This window comes from Silurus aristotelis (assembly GCF_946808225.1).
Source record: "Silurus aristotelis genome assembly, chromosome: 3".
Lineage (NCBI taxonomy): Eukaryota > Metazoa > Chordata > Actinopteri > Siluriformes > Siluridae > Silurus > Silurus aristotelis.
In genome coordinates this window covers 13,620,394-13,642,911 of record NC_139576.1, presented here as the reverse complement: position 1 = coordinate 13,642,911, position 22,518 = coordinate 13,620,394, and the positions used below count along the sequence as shown (strand labels likewise).

Sequence of the window (22,518 nt, the reverse complement as noted above, 5' to 3'; positions counted from 1 at the left end):
ACTTGGGGGTTGTACAAACTTCTAATTTCCATCCTACAAACACAAAGCACAAAGACAAATATTTATATAAGGAGAGAGAGAGAGAGAGAGAGAGAGATATCCTTAAACTACACTGAACAAAATATAAACCCAATACAGTAAAACTGCACGTTTTAGAGTCGTCTTTTATTCTGGCCAGCCTAAAGCACACCTGTGCAATAATCATGCTGTCTAATCAGCATCTTGATACGCCACACCTGTGAGGTGGATGGATTATCAGGGCAAAGGAGAAGTGCTCACTAACACAGATTTAGACCGATTTGTGAACAATATTTAAGAGAAATAGGCCTTTTGTGTACATAGAAAAAGACTTAGATCTTTGAGTTCAGCTCATGAAAAATGAGGGCAAAAACAAAGGTGTTGCATTTATAAGTTTGTTCAGTGTATATGTTGGGTGCAGTTTTTCTTACGAGTACCAGAGCTTAAGGGATCCTCTGGATAATATACAGACTCTAGTAAATCACCAAATGCATTCATTACCTAATTTTTTATCCAATTAGTCAGTCCTGTGCAATGAAGAAATAAATACATCCACTTGCTTTACCCACCCTTGGATAACAATAAAACAGCATTCTGTTACAAGGTCAGGGTTTTTTTTAGTGTTCAGCTTTTAATATGCTTGAACAGAAAAAAAAAGGTCCTGAGAAATGTAGAGTTTCAGAATAACTGCGAGGACAGCTAAATCTAAAGTTTCTAAATCCAATAGAAACCTATGAATACAGGATTCCTAAGTGTTAATGACAAACAGCAGAGTTCAACTGGGCCTTTACTTGTTCTAAAAAAAAAAAAAAATATGGCGATAAAGGCTGACCATGAATACTCAAACACATACATTCACACCTAAACCCCCTCTGAAAAATGTTAATAATGAGATGGCTGAAATAGGTTGCAGTGTGGTCCTGGGTGGTCATTGTGCATTGCATACTTTGTGGCCTCTGGTCTGAGTACAGTATATGAGTAAATAACAAAAAGAATATCTTTGAGGGGTACAGGTGTTCCTAATAAAGTACATATAACTGCATTAGAAAAACACATGCATGCATTAAGAATGAAAGATCCATACTAATGAACACAAGTGTGTGTATATATATATATATATATATATATATATATATATATATATATATATATATATATATATATATATATATATATGTAATAAAAAAAATGGCCATATTAATGGCCATTTCAGATCGGAGTCGGTTCTCTTGGCTCCGAGTCGACTCTTCGGAACTTTTCCAACTTTGGTGCTTATAGACCGGTTTAACCGAGTTCACATTGAACAGGAACATTTAATCAAGCAATAATAATAAATATATGAACATGGATGAAATGACACTAGTGTTCTGTGAGAATGCTGCTGCTTCATGTCTCTTGGTGTAGGGCCTCGAATCGTTTTGATGGAGCAGTTACAACAATGAAATGCAGAAAACAATCCTGATTACACACGAAATAAATATAAAATCTTTATGACATTATATAGAAGTAATCCTATAGCAGAAGCACCTCCATCACTCACTGCTCTCAGCTCGTAAATCAGCCATCGAGGAAAACGTGCAGTAAACGTGGACGCACCCTGATCATCATGAGTCACGGCTGTTTCAAAATAAAAGCTCTGCACGAGCCCAATCATATCTACATCTACTAATGTCTATGGCGAAGTGCTGCGTTATAACGTTAATAGAAATCAGTGTCACCTAGCCGAAAACGAAACCTGTGGGACATGTCCATATACAAGGGACAGGATGCCAAAGCGGTAGGATGTTCTTATTTTTGTTAAACAGGAAAAACCGTTTCTTAGGTGCAATCAGTTCATTGCTGTACATTTCTAAAGTAAAACCCGATTCAGACTTTGTTGTAATAATGCGTGATTTGATTTTAAATGGGAATCAGCCTGTTTAACTTTCCATATGAAACCATGGAGGTTTTCAAACCGTCTTGTGTGAAGATTAAATGATCAGGTGTTTACACGTGATATGTAGACCAGAAACTTCTCTGGAGATGCATTGAATTTGCATTGCTTTATTGGTTTTGTACGTGGACCGCCATATTTTGACACCTCTCAACAGATCAGCGATGTAGTGCACGTGGTGTGTGTGTATGTGCTCCTTTACCAAACATCCTGTAGATTTTCAATTCTGCTCGACTTTCACAAGTCATGTATTTCATCCTTGATTTAGCTGTAGAAACTGCCAACATATAGTGTGCATTATAAACTTGGCATTTTGTGGACACCCTGTGAGCAGGAATAATCTTACAGAAGCGTGGACATTGCACTCAATCAGTGCTACGTGTCATTGACCTACAACTGTTGGATATATATATAATACTGTGTATATATAGCTATATACAGCTTCTGCACATTCTACCCAGAGGGCTTTTATTTTTGTACTTGCTTTTTTGTTTGTTTACCGCAATAGCCATTTTTTGCTATACATATATTTACATATTTATCTGCACTTGTCAGTTTGCACAATGCTATTATTTGCACTTCTGGTAGATGCTTAACTGCATTTTGATGCTATCTATCTATCTATCTATCTATCTATCTATCTATCTATCTATCTATCTCTCTCTCTCTCTCTCTCTCTCTCTCTCTCTCTCTCTCTCTCTCTCTCTCTCTCTCAAAACATTGATATATTTTGCACCCAATATGTAACATTTAAAAATTCGGTTTCGAGTTCATAGTTAGTAATTTCATTGTACAAACTCGTTATCGCGGCCCTGGAATGTGGATGGTGAGGTATATGGACGACGCACGTGACAGGCCGCAAAAACGTGCCTTTTGTCGGATTTCAATTTTCGAGTTGATCGCGGCAGCATTGCGCACGCGCGATAACAGAGCGCCGAAGACCTCGTTGGCAGTATCCTCCTCCCACGCGCCTGGAACGTCCGTACGTTTTCGCGCATGCGCGTTCGAATTCATGTCACGGCACAAAACTGGCGCTATATCGTTTCCCAGGCTCTACTCCGGTAAGGGTTTTTTTTTTTCTCCTCAATAGCGGTTTTGATGCTATTAGCTACTGGGTTTAATTGGCCAAAGTTCTCACAACTGACTGTAGTATGTAGCTCGTCCTAAAGACATGATTCGGGTCACCTGCGTGGGTCTTAAATCTAATTTAACCAGGAAAGAGGGACAGGCTTTTTTTTTTTTTTTTTTTTACCCCGCCTGAGATTTTCTCCCCCTCTACGCCGTAGTAGGGTGCTATTGCCTCTACGCGTCCGCGTATTGTCTCTCTGCCTCTCTAATGGCGGACAGGAGGCAGTACTACCCACTGAAGGGGGGAATAACTGCTCATTTACCTCTTCTAATTTACTCCCGAGGATGATTATTGTGCATGCTTGAATGCTCCCAATTGATTTCAGTATCTATTGTCATGATCTGGTCATTTTTTTGTCCATTTGTGTACCAAGAGTTAGTTGATGCTCCGGGCTGTAGAGCGCCCCCTCAGGTAGCCACGTGTATGTCCTTTTGATTGCCCCCGGGTAAAAGCTCAGGGGTATCTTCCGAATTGAAACTGTTCACCCAAGTGTAATAGGGTTCGATTAAAACTCATTGGAAGTCATATATAGTGTATTATGAGAGAAAAAAAATCCTGTTTTGGTGCTTATTTGTAACAATTATTAGTAATCGACCAATATGGCGATACCCTAACAAAGAGGGTAAATTGGGCATGCTTTGGGAGGGAGGGGGTTATGTTACTGCTTGGACCCCTTTTCATGGGCATTTGTGAACTTCGACGCCACGACTATTCGCGATTAAGTTGCGACGTTTCTCCGTAGCTCATAACAATGGCGCAGTCTCGGAGCGGCTCTCCTCCCTCCACTTCCACACTAATCCAATGGCTGCATGCGCCACCGAGGCCCGGGGTGGGAACACCGTCAACTGAACACACACGCACACGCGATCTACACTCTACAGACTTCAGCAGAGTCCGTGGCTGTGTTCATACTAGTCATGTAAACGGAGGATTTTTAGCCCATCTTCAGCGGGAACGATGAAGGACTTGTGTGAACCGTGAACCGGGCCCTGGTCCAGTCCCAAACCCAAGCACTGAGCTCTAAACGAGTGCACAGTGAAGGGTACAAGCCCTAGTGGGCCTTACTCAGCTTACTTTTTTTTTTTTTTTTAGACAAACCCAGAACCTAGATTTGGTCTTCTCTTGAAATGGTGCAGAGCAACTTGAGTGCAGATCTTTGACCTACGTTGTCTGAGGCACTTCACGTGTCACGTGGCGTGATCATGACTCATTATTGATTCATTTTCTTCTTCTCTCATTCCCCATTAACACGTGTGAAGACTTCACACCCAGAGCACATGTTCCGCCAGCTGTAACAATAGATTTGTCTGTTTTAAAACCCTGGAGATGAGTAAAGCATCTTGTGATTTATCTCAAATATTATATGATTATTTTTTTCTGTTGTGTGGACACAATGCTATTCAATAACACAATCTGTGATCATAAAAGTAGCCTAGTGTTGGTAGATGGAGTGTGAATCCTGTAATTGTGTGTGTTTGTTACGCAGCTCCATCCACCAATTCTAGGCTTCTTTTATAATCACAGTTTTAATATTGAATAGTTATCACGTGCCCCTTAAAGGCTTACAATAACGCTTCAAGCTTAGCTAGAAGTGAAACTAGCATGCAGTACAATTGATATTTTGTTGACAACAAACACTTGCATGGGGCGGTTACACTAGACGAGACACTGCAAATATGGCCAACAACAGGATAGGACGTCAACGATTTTTTACGTGTGTTTGCTTAAGTTTTTAAATATACCATCTGTTCCTGTAGGCGCTGCTATCGCAAACCAGGCAGCTTCCATTTTAATGTTGTTTTGATATACTTTTTATTGTATGACTGTTATCACACCATGACTTGGCGATCTTCTATTGGTCACACTTCTCCAAGATATAAATTCGCAACTCCGAGTTGGACTTTTGAACGCTGTGAAATGCGAACGTTCTTCGCAATAAGCTTGCGTTTCCAGTCTCCTGCTTTCACATGCGAATGGCTAAAAGTTGCTGGAATTAAAATTGTCGTCATCACGTATTTAGGCTCTTAAGTACATTCAAATTAATAAGAAAAGGGGGCGGTAGCTGTGGGGTGAAATTCAAATTTGAGCTAGCGCCAGAGAAACATGACAGAACAAACACGGAACTCATTTCTGATTGGTTGTCGTGATGTAATTGATCTCGAGAAATCTTTTCAGCAGCATCTATTGAAGTATTTTTCTTTTTGTATGTCACTTTGAATTGCAGTAGTATGTTTCTTGTTTACTTCTGAACGATGCACACTTGTTATCTCTTACGTTATAGTAGCTTTAAACAGTAGTTTCCTCATCTGCCCTGATGACATTCTGTAAATGCTATATCATTTATTTTTATTAAAAACCTATAAACCATTATATGCCTTTCATTGGTAATTAGCTCTTTTTCTGCCTACAGATGAGCTTAGATTAGATTAAGTAGACAGTCCTCAATGCAAGTGCTAGTGTAAAAAAAAAAGAGAGATTGAGCGCATTAACATGAACAAAATTTTCACCACCATCTGACCAGACCCAAGAAATTAACAATGGGAAGTTATAATGCTGTTTACATCAATTGTTTTATACCACAGTAGATTTAGTTAGGGGATGTCTGTCCTTCTGTATTATTGCCAGGGTGTTGCTTTACTCGAGTTAAAAGACCATTTGGAACAGAACCCATTTTGTCACATTCGTTGCTTGTATTTTTATTTCTTCTGGGTTTTTTTCTGGATATTTTGTGTAGTGAAAGTTATTTGCCGTTTTTGACACTAGCTATATAAGCTAAGATTACATTTACAGTATTTAGTATGGGGCCCAGCAGTGACAGCTTGGTGGTACTCGGATTTGAACTCGTAACCCTCTGATCCAAGTCCAACATCCTAAACCCCTGAGTTACCACTTCCCAGATTATCCACCTAACTTCCTTTGTTGTTTCTGTGTGACGTTGAACTTGTGGTTAGACCCTGATGACGTTTTAAATATCTGCAATAGCATGCGATGTATAAATCTGAAATGTGCCATAAAATCTGACCTGACAGCTCTGACTGATGTTTTGACTGATCCGATCTGAATTAATCCTACTGATTTCAGCACACACTTTGGGGTACTTTTTGTGTTGGAAAAAAAAAATCTTGTCATTTTCTTTGGCATTGAAGTCCTTTTGGATATTTTTTAAAACGGCAGCTGTTTGATGGAAAAAAAAAATGATTAAAAATACAGAAATTGGAAATTATTGGTTTGTTAATGTGTTTTTCAGGAAGAATACAATGCAGAGTAGTGAATGAAGCCCCATGTGGTTCGTAAAACCACTTGGGGTGCCATGTTTGTGCATTTTCACCTCTCAAAACCGAATACGTATACGTGGTACCTGCGGTCTCTCGGCAAAAACAGATCATAGAGAACTTTTCAATTCAATATTACCTAAAGTTATTACCCTCTAGTCAATGTCATTCCCATATTTCGTGTGGCTGTAAATGAAATGAAATATTCAGCGATATTGGCAGGTGTACTGCGAAATATAGTGTACAATTTCATTTTTTGTGTCCCAGTATCATTGCTCATGAAGAGTGTTTAGATGTTTCCTAAAGGTGCTTCCAAAAACAGATTTCCGAATAGGTTAGCTCTCTGATGTACAAGCTAATCTGACTAGCCTAGCATGTCTTAACATATAGCCACGTTACAATAATTATAGATTCTTTGTTAGCTGACCCCAACTACTACGCTGAAGAATGATTAACCAGTTGTAGCTTAGCAACCGTAACCAGGCACAGGCACCATTTGCAGAGCTTTATGGATTTTTGCCGCATGCTGCAGTGTGTAAAGTGGAAGTGAAATTTTACTTATTTCCTTTACCATAGGCAAATGAGATGTGACGCTTCTGGACTGAACTGGGTGTAACAGTTAAACATGTTAAAATCACACACCAACTGATCTAAGCTAACGAGCTAGTATGTCATGGTAACCGATTTCTTCTTATTGATAACACGTTAGACTTAAAGCCATGTAATAGAAGAAAAAAAGTGGTTACATTTCTGTAAAGAGCCGTGTAGGCAATGTTATGTGTGTAGGTAATCATACATTTCTGAACCCTGCAGTGCAAGAGCAACACTGCATTTCAGTTTCCAATGATCAGCGTGTACACCACAACCACAGGCAAGCCAAGAAAGGACTGTTAGTCAATCCTCTGTATTATTATGAAAGGGGGGAAATAACATTGCTTGATGATTAATAATATCATATAAATGGAAAGGCGGGCCTCAATTACAGCCCTTTAAATTTATTTGTTGGCGAAAGCCTTCGATGCATCCATTTCAGCATCCTGTCTGCTTCACCCAGACCTAAGGATTAAGTTTAATTTATGGCTTTTATTGAGGCTTTATAATGTCGACTTAACATTGGAGCTATTTTAGTAATCATACAGGATATTTCAATGTTTTTTGGTAATTCATTAAACAGAATGTATATATTTTTCAATCTCTGATGCTGCGTAGTGAACAGTGTTACAGATTGCATTGACAGGAACTGTCCCTTGATGCTTTTATTGCCATGGTAACTATAGATGCGAAGTAACCAAGATGCATACACATGGCGTTGCAGGAATGATTAACACTGGAAGGTCACAGCATTCTGAACGTGAAATTCAAATATAAAAGAGTGTCCGAGATTGTAATAAGGCCAGTTCATGATTATAAGCTCTAGATGAAAGGAGATTGCTGTTTAATTGGTGCTCTTCTTTATGCTTCAGCTTTTTGTTTTTCTTCCCTCATTGATTCATTAAACCATATTTTTATGGCTGGCCATATAATGATTTTTTTTTTTTCTTCATTAAATGAATATTAAAAAAATGCAAATTAGTATACGAGTCATCTCTTTTGTCTTTTTTTTTTCCCCCAGGTAAATGCCTCACTCCTTTATTTGTGGTAACAGGTGGTTGGTTACCTGAGCGATGGATGGAGAGTTAGAGCCAAGAACAGATGTTGAGGAGGGATTAAATAAGGAGGATGAGCCCATGGAAACCACACCCTCAACAGAGCTGAGCTCAGATGGGCAGCTTCAGGGAACTGATGTCATGACAACAGGGGTATCCAAGGCTCCAGAGGATAACGATGACGACGTTGTGTTGGTGGAGGGGCCTCAGTTTCAGGAGGGGAAAAAAGAATCAAGCCCCTCTAGCAACCCTGCACCTGCTGAGACCACAGACGATACTGAGCCAGCCACCACAACAGCAGCATCCTCCAACGCTCCTTCTCCCTCCTCCACAGCTGCAGCAACCATGGCTCCCAAAAGCCAGACTGAGCCCATTGTTATAGACGATGAAGAAGATTCAGAACATAGAGACACTTCCTCTTCCACGCTGGCATCGAGTCAGCCTAGAGAAGCATTAAGCAGCACAGAACCAGACTCAGAAATTAAAATTGCCAGCGTCACCACACTGGGAGTGTCATGTTCATCAGAGGTTGCTATGTCGACATCAGCAGAGGCATCCACAGCCCCGTCTGATGAGGAGAGCATGAACCTTAAAATCACAAGTGTGACATCGTTGAAGGGCAGCGAGGAGGCAGAGGCTGGGGAAGAGATGGAAGCCGCAGAAAACGGCTTGCAGATCAGTAGCACATTCAGCCTTAACCCAGAGGCCCAGCAGAGCCCCGGGTCAGCTGGCAAACCATCACCAACGTTCAACCCAGGACGTGTTAATTCAACTACCCAGCCAGTTCAAAATGGTGAAACTGGGACTCACCAGAGATCTGGTAATGGCTTATGTAATTAATTATTATTATTATTTTTTTTTTTTTATAATTTTTGGTTATTTTATAGGCAGAGGAGTTGATTTAAGCAAATGCTTTATTGTTGCGTAGGATTGTATTTAACCCCATAATATCAGCATAGGCTGAATATATTCTTCTCTCTGTGCCTAATTGATTTTAGACTTAACAAATTGGATATACATGTCAATATTTAGGGGTTTAAGCATGTAGTGCAGAAACCCTATTGTAATTTTAGGGATTATTATTCCGCCCTGAAACTGATCGTGCAGACCAAAGCGTAAGACCTAGAGACTTGATACTTGGCCAAATGGTGAAGCTCAATTTTGGGAGAGGTGGACAAAGTATCAACCCAATTTAAAGCCAAAGTATCAAGGTGGGCACTACAGTCCAAATAAAAAGTCACATTTTTTGCTCGTACATTGTTTGTCGTTGACTCAAAAGTTTTATATCCTTGCAATCCTTGGATTCGCTTTATGAAGTTCGGTTTTTCTGCTAAATTTAGTTATGTCCAAAACCTACTTTTGCAAATTAATTTTAGTTTTTTTACCTGATCTGAACCAAAGCAATGCAGAAATGTTCCCTGGGCAGTGAATATCAATCATTATTAAAAAAAAAAAAGTTTAATTTTCCTATCATCATTGCAAAGGGTAACTAAAATGTTTCTTAGAAGGCGGGGCCGTGAGATATCTTCTCCAAACTTGGTAAACATGTATGAGCTCAATTTTTGGTCAAAAAAAAATGTGTAGCTTTGCCACTTGGTGGTGCTAAACAAGGAAAAAATAATAAAAAAAATGTCTATAACTACGCAACCATTCATCCAATCGACCTGAAAATAGGCATGAAGTGTCTGGCATGTTCAACCCACGGCCCTAAAGGGCGTTAAGAATTTTAAAAGAAACTGGCCACTTAGGGACAATATCGGGTTTTTATGGTGTAATTGTAATTCTTAATTATGATGAACCCCTACTTTTGCGAACTAGTCTTAGGTTTTTTTTGCCCGATCAGAACCAAACCAGTGACTATCAAAGAAAAAAAAAAGGAAAACTTTCGGCTCTGTGTCACACAGGGGCGCCAAAAAGTAAAAAAAAAAAAAAAAAATGGGTGGGGCCACTTTCACTCAAATGGCTGTAACCCTTGAACGGATTGAGATTTCTTCACCAAACTCTGTAGACATGTGCAAGAGCCCACTCTAGTCAAATTGCAGAGCTCGACCACTTGGTGGCACTATAAGATGAAAAAAAAAAAAAGGCTATAATTTCACATTCGTTAGACACTGCAGGCCAATTTGATAAGACTATGTCCAATGTGCCACAAGAGTTTTGAGAAAAATCGTGTATCTCAAAAAACATGGCCGCCATCGGTCAGTGAATTTGAGCACCCATTACACAAGGTTAACCGAGGTCAATCAGAATGAAACTCGGTGGGCATGTTTCTAATTATTTTTTTTTGTTTGTTTGTTTTTTTTTTTTTTAACTTCAATGCCTTAGGTGCTTGAACCCTGGTAATCAGCTATATTTTTCCTTATGTCTGGATTTGGATTGTTGCCTGTTTTTTGCATGCATATCTAAGCATACTTATATTTCTTAGCATAATTAATCATTAACGTCAAGAACGTTGCTGACATGCCTACTAACCATCTAGATTTTTAGCGTTTGAGTTTACTGTCCACTATATCAATAGAAAATTTCCTGTAAAAATTAAACCAATGGAATTAACCCTAGAAGTTTTTTCTTCTAGGGTTAGACCCTAGAAGTTTTACTGTTACTGATTCCTTAATACTAATAGCTTCTAAAGTCTAAAGATTTGCATTTTTCTTAGATTCCTGGATCTCTCAGTCCGCGTCTTTTCCCCGCAATCAGAAGCAGCCAGGGGTGGACTCTCCCTCTCCCACTGCATCTCTTCCTAAAGCACCAGGCCAGTCTTCCTCAGGCTCCCAGCAGCCACCACGCACCATGAAGGTCACCTGCGCTAACTGTAAAAAGCCTTTAAAGAAAGGTCAGACTGCTTATCAGCGCAAAGGCTCCTCCCACCTGTTTTGCTCTACGACTTGCCTTTCTGCCTTCTCCCACAAACCCACACCCAAAAAGAGCTGCACCATGTGCAAGAAGTAAGACTTGTTCTGTGAAATATGTTCTGTTTATAACACTCTCTTACCTGACTATTTTGTTGATAAACATGGCAAATGTAATTTCTCTTAAACTAGGGACATTAGTAGTATAAAAGAAGCATTTGTGGCTCAGGTGGACTCAGGATCATTTCAGGAGTTCTGCAGCACCGGTTGTCTGGCTGCATACGAAAATAAACAGAATCCCCCGAAGAACACCCTCAAAACCAATTGTACTGTCTGTGGAAAGCTCACAGAGGTCAGTAAAACAAACACTTGTTTCAGTGCCTTATACTATCACAGCCTTTAATGTTCTACAATATGAGATCATTTGGCATTGTTTACTTCCCTGTGTGTATCGTCTGTTGTCTATGTATGTTTAGATTAATATTTGTGTCTCATTTATTTCTGTAGATTCGCCATGAAGTCAGCTTCAAGAACATCACCCATAAAATCTGCAGTGATGCATGTTTTAACCGTTACCGTATGGCTAATCGCCTGATCATGAACTGTTGTGAGCAGTGTGGGAACTACCTGCCCAGCCGGGCCACAGCAAATCACTTCTTGCTTATCGATGGGCAGCAGAAACGGTTTTGTTGTCAGAACTGTGTCAGAGATTACAAACAGGTAAAGCCAACTGACATGTATCTATTATTGAACTGGGACATTGTGAGTTTATTATTGTCCTTGGCTCTAGAGGTGTACAAAAGGTATTTTAATCCCACTTCAGACAGCTTCAAAAGGTTTTCTGACCAACATGACCTGCATTTATTTTTGTTTCTACATGTCTGCAGTCTATTCTAAGGAAATTAATTTGGTTTTATTTCCCAGAGTATGAACTAAGCCATTTAAACCACAACGAGTAAAAGTAGGATAAAGGGGTTACTGATGATGAATGAACAAACAAGAAACATTGCCGTTCTTTGTTCCACAATCATCATATCTGACCACTAGTTTCTGCCCCGTTGGGGTAAGAATTCCACACTTCCACAATGTTTGTATTTTGGGTCCTTTTGGATTCCAGTCCCAGTGAACATCTCTCCTTGGAGGTGTAATTTGATCTAAAAAAAAATTTTAACTTTCAGCATGGACTAATATGTAATTGTGATTATTTTTTTTATTTTTTTTTACCAAAAATAATTGATTAATCTGATTTCTTTCTAACAAAACCACTTATCTTAACATTTATGACCGCCTTTAAATAAACTGAACAGGAACTCTGCTTCAGAGCCACTGAGAACACTGTCCTCTCAAGAATGTCAATAATATAAGTGAATATCTTATTATTGAAATGTTAGCCTTAAATGACTAGTTTTTTATTTTGTTTTATTTTTACCCTAGACACATGGAAAGATGACCCAGTGTAGTGGATGTAAGGCAATGTGCAGATCTTTTGATGTAACTCATGGTATTGAACCTTCTGGTGTCATGGAGCCTTATTGCTCATCTTGTATGAATAAAAGCAAAGTCACAGCTGCTGCACCAAGTAAGTACTCGTATAAATTTTGGGGTTAACCACCGGTTGCCTGTTTTTAATCATTTATCCTGTTTTGTTTATCTTGCGTAAAAATACGTCGGAAAAATTACGGCTATTTTAATGAAATTAGTACTATTAACTGTTAACTATTAATTATTTTTTCACAGTTTTTAGTCTTGCCTATTATAAATCATCTTAATGAATAAACTTGAGGAAATATATAAGTTGATATTTGTATAGCACATGGTCATGGCATCGTTTTTCTATTTGTAACAATCTTAGAATTGTATTTTGTGTAAAACAATGTATAAGGTGTGCCCCTTTCTGGATGCAAGAATCAGAATGTTAATTGTTCGAATCTTTCTTTTACACAAGTCTCATTTATGCACCGTAACACAATCAGCAGTTTGCACATGATGTAGTCATTGAACTATATTTCAGCAACACTCGCCTTTGCCTTTTTCTGATAGATGATCAGTAAAGAAATGTCTCTCTTGTAATTAGTCTTTCTATGGTTCAGACAACACGGGGTCGCATTTAATCTTTTACAAAAATATATAATTTATGAGTGATGAGCTGTAGTTTAGCACAATGATCATGAGCACCGCTGCTGTTGGTTTGTCTTCTTACAGAAGTCATTAGGGATCACTCCTGAATCCAGCGGAGCTGATTATTTGGAGCAGGTGTGCTGGATTTGGGTTGGAACTGAATTCTGTGGGAAGTTAAATCAGTGTTGATTACTGACTATCATAATCACTGGAATGCAGCAGTAGTTTAGGGTGAGACTGGGATAGAAACCCTTGTGTTTTTATGGTAAAGTGCTTAGACATGCTCATAGGCAGGTTGTTAGACATTAGAAATGTTTGGTTTCAATTTGTTTTTAGTGGCAGCTTGATGCATTTTATTTGCGAAGATTTGATTCATCGGCAACTGTGCACCTATAGTAAATCCGACAAAACCGTCGACCGATGATTCACACTTGTACCACAAGTAGCACTGAGACATGTGGCTCTTAGACAGTACAACTGATTTTCTATTTGCACTTTAACAGTTTCTTTGTTTCAGAAATGGTGTCAACTGACATGTTTACAAGCTCTGTAGCTTGTATTGATACTTATCTGTGTTTGTAGTTGCTGAACCTTCCTGTCATTTCTGTAAGAGAAATGCATTACCTCAGTATCAGGCAACACTACCTGAAGGAAAGGTCTTAAACTTCTGCAGCTCTCAGTGCGTCACTAAATTCCAGGTACATGCATTGCAAACTGTATAACCTGTAGACATTTGCATGGCATGCATTGGGTCAAAGCACTTCTGATACATGTAAGGGTCTTTATGGTCATAATAGCACTTCTAATTGCAAGATTATGCCTTTGGAACATCCAGCCAATTTTTGTGTCTTTTTACATTTTCCTGTTTTTTTTGTTTTTTTTTAGAACGCCACTATACAAACATCAGCCAATGGCCAACTTCCCGCCCTTGCTTCCAGCAACGTCCAACTGAAATGCAATTACTGTCGTGGCTCTTTCAGCCTGAAACCAGAGATTCTGGAGTGGGAGGTAGTGTTATCCAGCAAATCCGTTTTTATTTTAGAACTCTATAACTTTTTTCTTTAATCAGATTTAGATATGTTCTTCCTTGTTGCTTTCAGGATAAAGTGTATCAATTTTGCAGTAAGACGTGTTGCGAGGACTATAAAAAGCTCCATTGTATAGTGACCTTCTGCGAGAATTGCCAGGAGGAGAAGACACTTCACGAGACGGTCAAGTTTTCAGGGGTCAAAAGACCTTTCTGTAGTGAAGGTATATTTGGGTTTTTTCTCCCTTTGGATGAGATCCTGTGATTAGAACACTATTGCGGATCAAAAGCAACCAGGCTCGTTAGTATTACAGGATAAAACTTTTAGTGAATAGATTAAAGTTGCATAATGATTTTTCACCACACTCATTAACTACTGCAGGGGTTCGCAAACTTTCTGCGGCTGCAGACTTTTGAAAGAATATATTATGCCACTCTTTGAACATAATCCAAATGTTCAACACATCGCTTTAAATGTATACAGTAAATTATAAACGGGTAGATATTGCAATCGGAGAGCGATCTATCTTTAGATTGTTAAATTTTTTTTCATTGTACTTAGTTTTTTATAGTTTTTGGATTACATCCATCCAAGTCAAATAACCTAAGTCAAGAATGATTATAAATTTGAAACGGGTGAGTGTGATTTCCATACCTGTAAACAAAAAAAAATCTTTTTAATTACATAGTCTGCTTCAATTGCTTTTAATCACTTTTTTGAAGTATAAAATAACCGTCTGCTACCTTTTTTTGGCTGCAGGTTGTAAGCTGTTGTTCAAGCAGGACTTTGTACACCGTTTAGGCCTCAAATGCGTCACCTGCAACCATTGCACTCAGATGTGCAAAAAATCGGTTACCAAACTGATTGATGGTCTTAACAGAGACTTCTGCAGTGAAACTTGTGCTAAGAAGTTTCATGACTGGTATTACAAGGTGTGTGATTATAAATAATGTTTTTTTCGTCAAAAATTGTCCTGTGATTATAACCTTATTGCTGTTCACATTCTGAACCATAGTGTCGATACCCATTAATATATGAGGACACAAGGCCATGTACCTTATACAATCATAAGTGAAGTCCTATTATTCATTTTGCTTTTTAAACATGTTCTTCTCTTGTTTGTCCACCAGGCGGCACGCTGTGACTGCTGTAAAGTGCAGGGGAACCTGACCGAGTCTGTGCAGTGGCGTGCTGAGATGAAGCACTTCTGTGACCAAGAGTGTCTCCTCCGTTTTTACTGTCAGCAAAATCAGCCCAATATGGCAACTCAAAAAGGGCCAGAAAACACAGTATTAGGTAATAAACAATTCTAATATTCTTAATAATTATGTACTTTTATTTTATGTAATTTAATAATTGTTTTGTTTTAATAATAGGACAGACACCGGCACCAAAATTAACTGTGAGTATTAAAGTAATTGGTTTTTTAAATTTGATAATAACTGTATTGTTTCTGGAAGAAAGAAGCATTAGATCCAGTCAGTATTATTTTTCTCTATTTAAACATCTGTATATAGCAGCAATCTCAGCTGTCTCTCACTCTCACTTTTTTCCCCCCCTGTGCAGCTCCTTAATCAGGTACCCATGTCATATGCCAGTGGAGGGATTGTTAAGGATGTGAAGAATAAAGCTGTTCTTTGTAAACCGCTCACCATGACTAAAGCCACGTACTGCAAACCTCACATGCAGAGCAAACAATTGCAAACAGGTAGATTGTGTCACATACATGCTGCCTGAGTAGAGAACCTGTACATATACACATACTAACTGGTTTGTTTGGTCTTTACAGAGGAAGACGGCTTGGAAGGCTTGGTGAAGGAGTATGTCCCTGTTCCAATTCCTGTTCCTGTTTATGTTCCAGTACCCATGAATCTTTATGCTCAGGCTACACCCTCTTTTTTCCCGATACTTCTTCCTGTAAGAGCTTCCCTCTTAATTGACTAGGCGTCCAGAAACGCTATTAAAATTGTGTAATATACACCGAGTGTATGATGAAGTTGTAGAGAAAATCCTGTTTCTTTATGTTGTTCTCAGATACCTGTGCCAGTGATTCTGCCCACCACACTGCAGAGTTCTGAGCATATTGTGAAGACCATAGATGAACTGAAAGCAAAGAATTGCCCCAATCCTTTCAAAGCTGTTTCAAAAATAATTTCAGAGGAGGATAACAAACCTGACTGCTTAGGTGTGAAGCTATTTCTGGAAAAGAATTTTTTGCAGCAAAGAACTGACTGTGAGATGGAATTGTCATTGAAGGAATGTTTGTTTGTACATGTTTTTTGTGGGGAGGTGAAAGAGTGAAATGGAAACAGTTCAGTTAAGCGGCTTAAAAAATATTTTACTTTCATCTGTTTCAGATATCAAATGTGAGGAGAGTGCAGAGATTAAAAGGAAGAGAGTGAATAGCATCAGTGGTGAAAGCATTTCAGAAGAAGAGGAGGAAGAGAAATTTGAACCAGAGTTGGACCTAGAGAAAGATCTTCCACAAGGTACAAAACTGCATAACCCTCAAAACGGACAACGTTATTTGTATAACATACTCGAGCTGTCCTTGTAAAATGTAGTGTTTATTAGTTTGGATTGGTCAGGTTTTAAAGAAATAATTTGATGGTATAATTCTCCTCAGCCTCAGCGCCTGTGCCCACCTTGGAAGAGATGGGTTTCACGCTGCCGCCCATCCTCACTGAGGAACGAGAGGAGACATCCTGGACCAGAACCAGGAGGAGGGTACTTAACACACACATCATGAAATTTTTACACAAGTGGGTCTGTTGCAGATGTGGAAATTGACTACTTATGTTTACTCATGTTACTATAATTAGTAGGGGTTTTTTTTGTGTGTACTTTTATTCTTTAAATTATACAAATATTTGTACAATATTTAAATAATATAATGAAAGGAAGAAATTGTGCTCTGGAAACTACAACCACAAAAATAAGTTTAATTAGGGATATGACTATCTACAGCCGCATCAAAATTAGCAACTGTGTGAATGTTAGTGATTTGAAGTAGGTTTGCATGTGGTACTTCTGCCTAGTGTATTACCTGTCATAGACAATGCTCAGCACTCTTCAGTTCGCAGCAGCAAAGCACAGTGAGAGAGACCATGCTGAACACAGAGACAACACAAAAAAAAATCAAGTGATACTTCCTTTAGGAGAATAAAATGTTTTTTTTGTTCTGTGTACAGTCCCTGTGCTCAGCAGTGTATCTTTCTGCTCCTCTAAACAGGGAGAGTGCTGAGCGCTGTCTACTACAGGTAATACACTGACTAGTTACAAGTACCTCTTACAATCTCACTTCAAAATACTATCCCTGTAATAGGAATATAACGTTGAGTATAGTAAAGGCATACCTTCCACTAAATCTGTCATGTTCATGAAGATGGTCTACAGAATCTCACTTTTTATGACACCTTCAATGGTTGTATTGTTTAAAAAATGTGTTTTTTTTTTTTTTTTTTTTTTTTTGGGATGGTCTGAAAAAAAGAGGCGTATATATATATATATATATATATAATATTAGCTTGATTTTTATATCCCCTTGTCCTTTTGCCCCACACTGGAGAGACCCACCTTGCTTTTTAAAATGAATAAATTAACTAGGTAACCGTTACCCAAGTCATTTATCAATGAACTACTTTTCACCTGTGTAGATTTGTAGCCCTGTAATTTCACTTGTACGCAAGTCAAATTTTAATAACGTAATAGTACTTTTTACCTGAGTAGAATATTCAGTAATCTTTCCACCTGTGGTCCAGTGATTATAAACACTATGCTGTTCACATGCTGATGTGCAGTGATTGCTGATGTTTTATTATGAGGACTTTTATACGAATAGTATATACGAATTCTATGCTCTTAAATTTGAGCTCCTTATCATTAACTCCCATCATGTTCATGTCACTTATGGTTTTAGGGCATCAAAAGGAGAGCCACAGAAGAGGAAGCTTCTATGGAGTCATCTTCATCAGCAGAGCCTTTTGCAGCTGATGCCTCTTTCCCCCTGAGCTCCAAGTATGGCCTGAATGCCTGGAGGAGATGGGCTGCATCAGCTGCAGAGTCCAGTAACCCAAGAGAGAAAGGTGCCTGCAAACAAGATGAGAAGAATTTTGTTGAGGTTCATTTAGGAGTGAAAATGCAGTAGGGACTATTTGAACGATGTATGCAAAATGTGTCCAATGATTATAACTCATCTGCTGTTCACATCCTGAAACATCTGGTGTTGATCAATTGAAGTTATGAGGACACATAATAATAAATGTTCATGAAAGTCAGATGATGAATATTAAATAAAAATAGGGATACACTGATCCCCTCTGTATCATCCGTATTAATCTGTCTGGAGGAAAGATGCTATTGCAAGTTACTCATGACAAAACTTCAAGGAGTGTTGCAGAGTGTAAATTGCTATTATTGAATTTTTTAAACATCTTGCTATATAAAGTATTCTTTCTAACTCTGTTGTCTGAAATTAAATTATCTTTTTAGTAAACATTTACACTTTAATAGTTTTTTTTTGGTACATCATTAGTGAGTGAGTATATTATATACTGACTTTTTGCGTTTTGTGTTTGTGTTCAGTGACTCCATCTCGGAAGAAAAACACTCTTATTTCTCTAAGTGCAGCGGATCTGAGCAAGGCTCTAAAAGAGTTCGTCAGAGAGGTGCGTCGGCCCAACGGTGAGCGCTATGCTCCAGACAGCATTCTCTACCTTTGCCTCAGTATACAGAAGGTATGTGTGACTTCTTCATATGCATGTCACTTCTGTGGCATTGTAGTTTAGAGGATTTGTTCAGAATGTTTTTTTCAACGTTTTATTAAAGTTGCCGTGAGCTTTTGCAGAGTCCACACAAGATAGCATTAATTTATTATAAAATCTATGTACACATTTCGTTTCTGTGTATATGTTTACACCTGATACCGAGACACATTCCTAGTACTGTAAAGTACCTGTACCTGGCAATAAAACTTTTTCTGATTAAATCTGTCCATATGGAAACCTATGATTTCACTAATAATAAACATACATTCGCATACAGCATCTATATTTGTCCATGAATATGTTAATTGGAGTATTAAAAACTTGAAAAGTCTTAATTTAAGGTACATTTAGATCAGATAAAAATGCACCATTAAGTTGCGATATCGCGAGTTAACACAACAATCATGAGATTCATTGAGATTAATTATTTTGATCGTTTGATAGCTCTAATATTGTTTTATATATATATATATATATATATATATATATATATATATATATATATATAATACTCTGCTGTTTTAGAGGAATACCAAGCTCTGTTCTTACTTACCAATACAGTCAATTGTTTTTAATGTTATGTTGATATACTTTCAGTATCTGCAGGAAAAAGGAAGAACAGATGACCTGTTTAATGATCCCCACTACAGTGGATTTGAGGAGGAACTTAACAAGGTCCTCAAAGGCTGGCAGCCCAGCGTTCTTCCTGATGGTAAAACATTTGACGTCCTTGTCGTTCTGTTAATTAAAAGTGTCCCATGATTAGAACCACTGCTGTTCACATCCTGAAATAACGTTGTTGAATCACTACTATGAGGACATTTTTAGTAAATTCTTACACTGTATATAATATATAATATGCATGTATGCATATTTTGGTGTGTATGTTCATGTGGTGTTACTGTGTTCAGGTTCTCTGTGGGGTCGTGTAGAGGAGCCTTGTCTGTGGAGCAGCAGGCAGCTAGGAGAACATTCCTCCTCAGTTCTCCTGCGTTCTCTCGTCTATCTCAACACAAAATATTTTGGCCTGCGCACTGTTGAGCAGCACATGCGCCTCTCTTTTAGTAACGTTTATGGTCCTAGCACTTCTAAACCTCACAATCACGACACCACTGTCTGTATTCATGTTCCGTCCATCTCACAAGATCAGCAAGGTATGTTTCACTGCAGTCGATTAACACCTGTCTAAGATCACGAGATTTCTGTAAATTGTGTAGTTACTTTTTAGTGATTTATCAGTGTTGCTGTGTTTTTAGCATCATTTTCAGCAAAAGTTTATTTAAAAATCCTTGAGGTTAGACAGCTTAGTAAACAATGTAAATAAACTTTTGTTCATCCACATTGAGGACTCAAGGCTAATGTTAAGGTTTAGATTTCTCATTTTCAATCCTGTTGCTTTTCTTTATTGGTGTTGGTTTCAACCATCATTTTTGTATGTTAATCTCTGTTTCTTGCCTATGCGAACAGAACCAGCACCAAGTAAGAGGAGGCGTAAAGAGGCGACTGACTCCAGCTTTGATCAAAGCGATAGTTCGCGTGGCTCCACTCACTGTCCTGTTAAGAAACACGAGTGTCGCTTGTATGAACTCTACCTGTCTAAGTGGTGAGTGTCGCCTGAATACAGGTGTATAGTACTTTTATAAACTATACACTATAGCAGGTGTGTAAAATTTTCCCCATAAGGGTATTTCATTTCATAATAAATTTTTCGTATATCTGATAAATTGATCAGTTAAATAACATGCCTGTCTAGTGTTAGCTAAATTGAACGAACCCTGTCTGATTTCTATATAAAATTAGTGAACTCTGAACAATCTTCACTTACTGTGGGGACGAAAAAGCCAGGCTGTCACATCATTCAAGTGAGAGTCAAAAGAAAAGATTATACTCAGACATGGGGAAGGTGTGTGACTCATACAGGGAGTTAGTTAACCAATGAAACTCTTTATATTAAATCGCGCTCCTCATAAATATGGATGAGGTTCCTCTGACGTTTGACCTGCCGCTCACTCGGACTGGCAACAGGAAATGCGAATCATTCGTCACACTGAAAACAACCGGGCATGAAAAAACGCACTTCACCTGTGTTCTGAGCTGCACGGCATCGAGAGAAAAGCTTCACCGATGGTGATTTTTCAACGAACGACGATGCCAAAAGATAAACTCTCAAGAGAAATAGTTGTGAGAGGAAGGAGGAAGACAGTGACCAATGACTTTCTTGGTAGGCTACTGTTTAGATGCAAGCCGTGTTACAGACACTGTCTTTTGTTAAAGCCTGTGTAAAGTTCATTAGTTTGTAGGCAAAGTAGTGTAGGCACCTGCGGCTTATAGACAGGTGCAGCGTATTTATGTTAAAAATAAAAATCTTTGTCAAATTCAGTGGGTGGGGCTTATATTTGGTGCGTTTAATAGTCCGCAAATTACGGTATATAAAACTTGTTAGTTTTTTTGCTGGAAATACTGTATATATTTTGGATATAGTTTTAAAAAATGTCTAAGCTGAATTGTTTGTTTTTCCTAGCCCTGAGGCAGTGAGGCAGAGGACAGATTTCTTCTATATGAAGCCAGAGGAATCCTCCACATCAGACAGTCCTCGATGGTTCAGTTCAAATCCCCTAGAAAAGTATGTGCTGGAGAGCCTATTAACTCAAGTCCTTCTGGTGAGGGATATCTACAGAGAAAGTGGTCATGAAGAGGAGGGAATTTAGTTCAAAGTGGAACTGAGGCCTTGTATGCCACCATAGCACCCTCTGCATTACATGTCACTTTCCCTTTAAACACACTGATCCCATTACAGTTATAAGCAAAGCGAATACTGTATACTTGAGGGGGTTTCAGGCTTAATACTGATTTCTTAGTCAGTGTTTCCAGAAGACTTGGTCTGATGATTGGTGCTTTACGTGAGAAGCAACCCACAGACTGCTGCTTTTTTTTTTTTTTTTTTTTTTTTTGTATACAATTTTTTTTTTTCCATTTGTTAGGAAATTGTGTGTATGTGATGTAGCATTAACTACGATGCCCAGATTGGGCTTCTGTGGTCTGTAAATATTTCTGAAAATATTGTTAGAAAAAGGTGAAGTAAGTGTGTGTGCGTGCGCGTGTGCCCGAGCGTGTGTTTAAAACAAAAACCATTGAAATACTATAGATAAATAAAATAAAGGAAACCATCCTCAACACAAATCCAACAAGGCTTGTTAAGAAAAAAATATTTATTTATTGCGGTTTGTGATGTATTGGAGTCCTTATGGCAGGACACTGTGTGTGTGTGTGTGCGTGTGCGCACGCTTGTGTGTAAGTTGTGCCATTTCTCTCAATTCATTAATAGCATTAAAACCTGCCGCAGCCCTTGACCACCCATCTGTGTCTGTCTTTCTCTCTCTCTCTCTCTCTCTGTCTCTGCCTCTCTCTCTCTCTCTCTCTCTCCACCTGTTCTTTTGGAGGTTGGGTGACATGCAGAGCAGGTTTAACTGAAGCAGGCTTTCTGTTGGTATTAAACGTTTAGTGTGACTATTCTTTTCAACAATCCATTCTCTAAACCTTTTTGTTTTGTTTTTGTTTTTTTTATCCCAATGTGTATCGGCTTTCCCCCCCCCCCTTCCAACTTTAATGACGTTTGGATGTTTCTTTATTACATTTGAAATAAACAAAGCACTTGACGCAAAGTGCGGTGTCGATTCCACGATGGCATTTTGTTAATGGTAGAACAGAACATATGTACTGTACACTAATGGAATTTGTGATTGGAAAAATTTTATATCT

The 22,518-nt window shown here is 38.5% G+C and overlaps 1 protein-coding gene across 4 annotated transcripts; it reads left to right on the top strand.

The window, feature by feature from the left end:
* The first annotated feature begins 1,658 nt into the window (after positions 1 to 1,658).
* zmym2 (zinc finger, MYM-type 2) lies at positions 1,659 to 22,421 on the top strand. Of its 4 annotated transcripts, none has more exons than XM_083536823.1 (24): positions 1,659 to 1,795; positions 7,965 to 8,818; positions 10,655 to 10,943; positions 11,040 to 11,199; positions 11,355 to 11,567; positions 12,282 to 12,426; positions 13,548 to 13,663; positions 13,851 to 13,973; positions 14,066 to 14,216; positions 14,753 to 14,925; positions 15,124 to 15,289; positions 15,370 to 15,395; positions 15,560 to 15,701; positions 15,783 to 15,910; positions 16,028 to 16,178; positions 16,351 to 16,482; positions 16,620 to 16,720; positions 17,185 to 17,253; positions 17,913 to 18,078; positions 18,578 to 18,729; positions 19,357 to 19,471; positions 19,671 to 19,913; positions 20,227 to 20,362; positions 21,281 to 21,603. In XM_083536823.1, the coding sequence occupies exons 2-24, from the start codon at positions 8,017 to 8,019 to the stop codon at positions 21,465 to 21,467; spliced, it is 4,086 nt and encodes a 1,361-aa protein (XP_083392949.1). In that variant the 5' UTR covers positions 1,659 to 1,795; positions 7,965 to 8,016; the 3' UTR covers positions 21,468 to 21,603. The 4 variants fall into 4 exon arrangements, with proteins under 4 accessions (XP_083392949.1, XP_083392951.1, XP_083392948.1 ...); XM_083536822.1 differs by lacking the exon at positions 1,659 to 1,795 and adding an exon at positions 2,866 to 3,012 and having other exon boundaries at positions 21,281 to 22,421; XM_083536825.1 differs by lacking the exon at positions 17,185 to 17,253 and having other exon boundaries at positions 21,281 to 21,674.
* Positions 22,422 to 22,518: the final 97 nt, after the last annotated feature.

Coding starts and splice junctions, on each gene's coding strand:
- zmym2 (XM_083536822.1), top strand. CDS start 8,017: ATGGATGGAGAGTTAGAGCCAAGAACAGATGTTGAGGAGGGATTAAAT. Junction 11,200..11,354: donor TCTGTGGAAAGCTCACAGAG/GTCAGTAAAACA, acceptor TTATTTCTGTAG/ATTCGCCATGAAGTCAGCTT. Junction 15,911..16,027: donor TTTTCCCGATACTTCTTCCT/GTAAGAGCTTCC, acceptor TGTTGTTCTCAG/ATACCTGTGCCAGTGATTCT.